The 5,779-nt window shown below is 33.7% G+C and overlaps 1 protein-coding gene across 1 annotated transcript; it reads right to left on the minus strand.

The window, feature by feature from the left end:
- Positions 1 to 2,678: 2,678 nt before the first annotated feature.
- Positions 2,679 to 4,211, minus strand: LOC124820757 (uncharacterized). The gene has a single exon (XM_047292519.2). The coding sequence runs from the start codon at positions 4,142 to 4,144 to the stop codon at positions 2,915 to 2,917; it is 1,230 nt and encodes a 409-aa protein (XP_047148475.1). The 5' UTR covers positions 4,145 to 4,211; the 3' UTR covers positions 2,679 to 2,914.
- Between the last annotated feature and the right edge of the window lie 1,568 nt (positions 4,212 to 5,779).

Below are 5,779 nucleotides of genomic sequence, written 5' to 3' on the forward strand. Positions count from 1 at the left end.
TTCCATAATAAACTATGGTGGCGACTCCAAATCTCTTTTTAAAACCCGTTCCTTTTTTGATCGTCGTCCCGTCGCGATTCCGGTTGCGACACTAGCACTCAATACTCTCAAGTCTTTCTAAATAAGTAAATAACGGTATGAGTGCTCGTGTGATCGTCCGCATCGTCCTAGTGCTTAATATCGTTATTTCTCTTTTTAAAAAATAATTAAACATATTTAAATATCGTTTTAAAGGTATGAGTACTCGTGCGACCGTTCGCGTTGGCCTAGTACTCATTACCTTCTTTTTTTCTCGAAAATATAAAAAACATAAAATCTCCAAAAATTAAAAACATCTGCTTTTCCAAACAACAAACAATCTCTTAACTAGAACTACGTAACCCTGATTTCTCATTTTGAATGAGAATACGTAGGAGCAAGGTCAATCCTTGTCGGGCCCAAAAAAAAAAAAAACTAAAAAATATGTTTTGTTTATTTTAGAATTTTATTTTAGGGGATAGTTAAACATTTTGAAAATCACATCATATTCATGCATTTAGTTAAAGGTACTGCCTTAGAGCAGGCGTTGTGGGGTGCTAACACCTTCCCCACGCGTAACCGACTCCCGAACCTAGAATCTGGTTTTCGCGGACTGTGCTTTATCGTTTTATGGTTTTCCCGTAGTTTCCCATAATAAACTATGGTGGCGACTCCAAAATCTCTTTTCCAAAACTCGTTTTTCTTTTTTGGATGGTCGTCCCGTCGCGATTCCGGTTGCGACACCAAGAAAAGTACACTTCTTTAAAAGGGCCGCCATAAGACTAACTATAGTCTTTTCTTTTGCAATGTTGAAAGCAACATACATTACGAGATAACGTCAAACGGATGGCTCCGAGAGCTTTTCTGTCTAGAAAGCTCCACTCATCTTCCTTCATAGCTTTTGGTCTCTATTTGCATCTTCCAAAAGCCGAAGTCTGCACCATTGAACTTTTCAATCTTCATCTTGACTTCGTTCATTGCCATTGCTCCTACTGCTTTTGAAGAAAAGCCCCCACTAGTTCTCTAAACTGAGATCCCAAGAATACTAAGAAAATTTACTCTGACCAAATCTTTACTGATGTGGAAGATCAAACATTGTTGCAACCACAGAGCATACTAAGAAATGAGCTCTTGATACCAATTGTTGGGAACAAGGGTAATAAAGGAGAGAAGAGAGAAATAAACAACACTGAGAAATATTTGTTTTTGTGCATTTGTAAACCTTACATAAGTTTTGTTATATAGCAAAGTGAATAACACCATCTCACAATACTAAGCAATATGGGACTAAAAACACACTACAAAAACTTAATAAACTAAAAAAAACTAACCCTCATCGTGGTGGATGTTGGTCGTCCAAGTTTATTGAGAGTGTTTGAGATTATCTTGTTAAAAAGGGGCTGGTGACTGAGAGTTGGAAGGCTTAAACGTCAAGAAAAAGGAAAAATAATTGAAGACAAAAGAAGCGTTGTGGAATCTTAGTACAGTCCAAAGAAAGTAGACAATTACGAAAGAAAAAGCATTTAAGATTGAAAAGCAATAAAGCATTTAAGATTGGAAAGCAATTTGGGATGTAGACACTTAATGTTGGGGGATTGGTAAAATGGTGTAGGGTCATAATTCAAAAGGTAAACTGAACAATTCTGACAGTGTTATTATGTCCAAAAGCCATGATCATGTAAAGCAAAGAGTGTGAACATGAAGTAATGAAAACTCTGCACTAGTTGTTACAAAGTCACTGGTAGGAAATAAAAAAAAAGTTGCCAATGAAAACCAAGGGTTATCAGAGCTTATTGTGTGGTTCTGGCTGAAAACCTTCATTGCTAAGCTATCTAGAAAGTGATGTACCCCACAAGTAAATACTATGCACCAAAAATATGTCTTTCCCTGTACAACTTGTGTATCCCTTGATCCTGTCTCCATTTACTTGTACTATATCTTTTTATATTTGTATCAATTTTTATTCTTATTTTTATTATAAAAACAAACTATAATAACTAGAATTCTTATATCTTTATCATTAGTGTTGAGGAATTATAGTGGTTATAGTTAAGGAGATATCATAAAATTTAGTTTTTTTTTATTTTTTTTATAATTTTATTTTTCTTATAGTTACAAATAATCCGAGCAAAATAATAAGAATTAAACCTAACACAATTTAAATAGAAATTACTTGTTCAAAAAATCAAACTAAAAGTAATATGTAATCTTAAACATACCTAAGAGTGAATCTGAGATATGGGCATGGGATTGAGAAGGTAATTGTTTGAGCACTGTTATGAGGTATATTGAGACTTGTTGGATGTATATAGAGGGTTGAAATTTGATGTGTAATGAAAGTGAAGTTTACAGTTGAAGTTTTGGTAGTATTTTGAAGGAAAATTGAGGTTTTAGGTAGTGAAATTGGAAAGTGAGGATTGTAAGCTGGTTTGAAGTATTGGGGGTTTGTTATTAACTGTATTGTGACCTGTCCAAGTGTTTAAATGAGTGAAAACTGAGGTAGGACAATTGGTATTATCTTAGAGTAAGTTATTGGGTGTTTTTGGTCCAAAATATTTTGCATGATGAGATTTTGGAGCAAAGTGACTGAGCAATCGGAGGTGTTGAAGGTGTTGGAGGGGACTAGCAAATGTATTTACATAAAAAAAAATTTACCCAGATTTCAAATCAAAAAAAGTCTTGCAATTCAAAGACCGGAGTCATTGCAAATTCAAAGACTTACAAACTTACCATTCAAGGACTTACAATTCAAAGACTTACAAACTTACCATCCAAAGACTTACAAACTTACCATCCAAAGACTTACAAACTTACATTTCAAAGACTTACAATTCAAAAGACTTACAAGATGAAGAAACAAACACTTGCAAAAACAAATAATCCAACAGTTTAGTCATTAATTTTTAATTGTCTGTAAATAATCCTTAAACGCAGTCATTTGCAATCTTGATTTATTTTCCAACCTCTCCCTCTCGCTTTGAGGGATTTCCTCAAATTGCTTTATTTCCAAGATTCTAGAGTTGGCAGCTGGGCTCTCATTTTTCAAGATACATGCGAGAATGAATGCGAATTTTGGACATCTCTTGGTTTGTAATGGTAAGAGAAAGGTATGATCAAATATCCTTGCATACTTCCACATTTGTCTGCGATAGCTTTCCTCTTTACTACCAAGAAGTGAGAAGGCAGTTTCAAGGGCCCGTATCTGAGGCTCAAAAATTTTGGTGTATATTAGTGCTAGGAATTGTACAGATGAACATTGAAAAGCTTCACAGAGTTTGAAGGCAATGGGAACCACATGCATACCGGTGTAGGTTAAATGTGTATCATATATAAAACTCTGTACATCACAGACCATTCCTCTATGATTTGCATTGTACAAAAACCTATAAAGAGTGTTTTTCAGAAGCACAGAGTTTGAGAATTGATCATGAATCTTAGATATGGTATCCCGTCGTATGTTGATAGCTCCAAGAGGGAAATCTCTAGCATAAAACTTACGAAAACCGCTTTGAATGTGTCGGAGAGAATTGGAATAGTTCTCAGCTGATCGGACAAAAAATTTCAGGATAGAACAGGCCAAGAATGAATATGCCATAGCATTTTCATATATTTCTCCCGATTCATGGATAGTTGTTGCATAACCATCATAAAGCATTCCAGATCGATCTAGTGAGAAGTAATCGACATCTTCAGGAATCTCTAGTTCATCGAAGGCTGGGAACATTCTCTCGGTTCTTCCATCTCCAGGGGTTTTGAGTTGAAAGGCCAAAATAAAAATAGAACCTAGATGATATTGTGAGATAGAATTAATAAGCTGAAAAAGCTCCTTACCAAGTCGGCACACTTGGCTGTCTTCTAACGGAATCAGTCGAATGGCCTTTTGTCCTCGGAGTTTGTCATCTGGAAAGTCCTTGGTTTCAGCCATTTCATCTAAGGTCAGCGTCAATGGAATCCCAAGTTCCCTGAATCTGTTTTCCACATAATTTAGTGCAGATGTTTGGATGGTGGGGGTTGTTGTTGGTGGCAGGATCTGAGAGTAAACCGGAGATTGGGTGCTTTGCTGGTTCCCTGATGCCCCAGAGCTAGACGGACCACTTTTTCTCAGTTTTGTTAGGAATTCTTCCATTCTGAAATTCTAAGATTCTGGACCTCCTCGCCCTACATTTGAGTATTTAAGGATTGGTTTTAATTCTACTCGAAATTTTGATAATTTTTGGTATTCATAATTTTGAAACTCTTACTATTAGTCCTTAAAATTGGACAGGGTTAACTTTTAGTAGATGTGGCAAACGGCGAGACCATGTTTTATGCCAGCTACCCTCTTCACTCTCTGTCATGTTGGTTGTTTAAGTTTTGAAATGAGATTAAGTATGTTAAGTGTGCATTTGGTTGAAGCGCACTTCAACCAAATGAGAAATCAGGGTTACCTAGTTGTTTTAGAAACTAGAAAGTTTGTTTGAGAAATTGTTTAGAAAATTTGTTTGAAAAATGATTATGGATAAATTTGGATTTTTGGGAAGTGAACCTGACAAGAACTAGCCTTGCTCCTACTTATCTCCACTTTTGATGGAGAATCAAAGATCACGTAGTTCTGGCTTAAAGATTGGTTGTTTCCTTGAAAGTGTTGATGTTTTCAGTTTTTGAAGATTTTATATTTTTTGGTATTTTTTGAGAAAAAGAAGGTGAAAAGGTTTTTTAGCACAAGGACCATGCGATCACACATGTACTTAACCCTTTAAGACATATTTTTTATAATTTTATTTGAGAAAGAAGAAAAGGTTTTTAGCACAAGGACGATGCGAGCTATCACACATGTACCTTTAAAATATATTTTGGTATTTTTTACAAAAGAAAGAGAAAAAATTTTTAGCACAAGGAGATGCGAACAATCACACATGTGCTTAACCTTTAAAATATTTTTTTGGTATTTTTTATGAAAGAAAGGTTTTCCACATGCGAGCGATCACACATGTGTATTTATTACATATTTTTTTAAAGTTTTATATTTTTTTATTTTCTTTTTATTAAGAAAGAGAGGTGAGTTGAAATATCTATGACATAAAAATGTGAAAAAACATAGGATAAAATTGTGCTAGAAAACAGGATAAATTTATAAACTAAAAAAATGGTCAAAATGCATATAAATAGAATGAAAAGAAAATGTGTACCTTGTTGAAGATTTGAATCATAAAGCAAGACTTTTGTCAACACCCAATTTCGTCCGGATCAACTATAATAGGCTTATTTTATTTTTCATCTTATTTTTATTGTTATGTTATTTTTATTCATCTTTATTTATGTTTTAATTCTATTTTTTTTAGTTATTTTCTTTTCCTCGATTATTTTTATTATTAATTTTCTACTTTTTTGTGTTTTTATTTTCTTCTCTTTTATTTATTATTATGTTTTATTTTTATCCTTCGCTTTTATCTTTGGTTTTTATTTTATTTGTTTGGTATCATATCATTTTATCTATGTATATATTTATTTACTTATTTTTATTGTTAAGTTTTTTCCTTTTTATTTTCCTTTTTATTTGTTAAGAAGTGATATATATGCATTGATAAAAAAAGAAAGAAAAAAAAAAGGAAAGCAAAACAAGATTCCGTCAGGTGCGTGATTTTTTTAATGATTTTTTTATGGTTTGAGCACCGAGAAAGCAAGAGCACATCACGGGCGAGAGAAAGGAAATTCAATCCCTGGATTTTCTCCTTGAAGGAGCAAAGCTTCGATAAAAAATAAGCCACAATCTACAGAAGAT

This window comes from Vigna umbellata, chromosome 1, assembly GCF_029865625.1.
Source record: "Vigna umbellata cultivar VRB3 chromosome 1, Vumbellata_1.0, whole genome shotgun sequence".
Taxonomy (NCBI): domain Eukaryota; kingdom Viridiplantae; phylum Streptophyta; class Magnoliopsida; order Fabales; family Fabaceae; genus Vigna; species Vigna umbellata.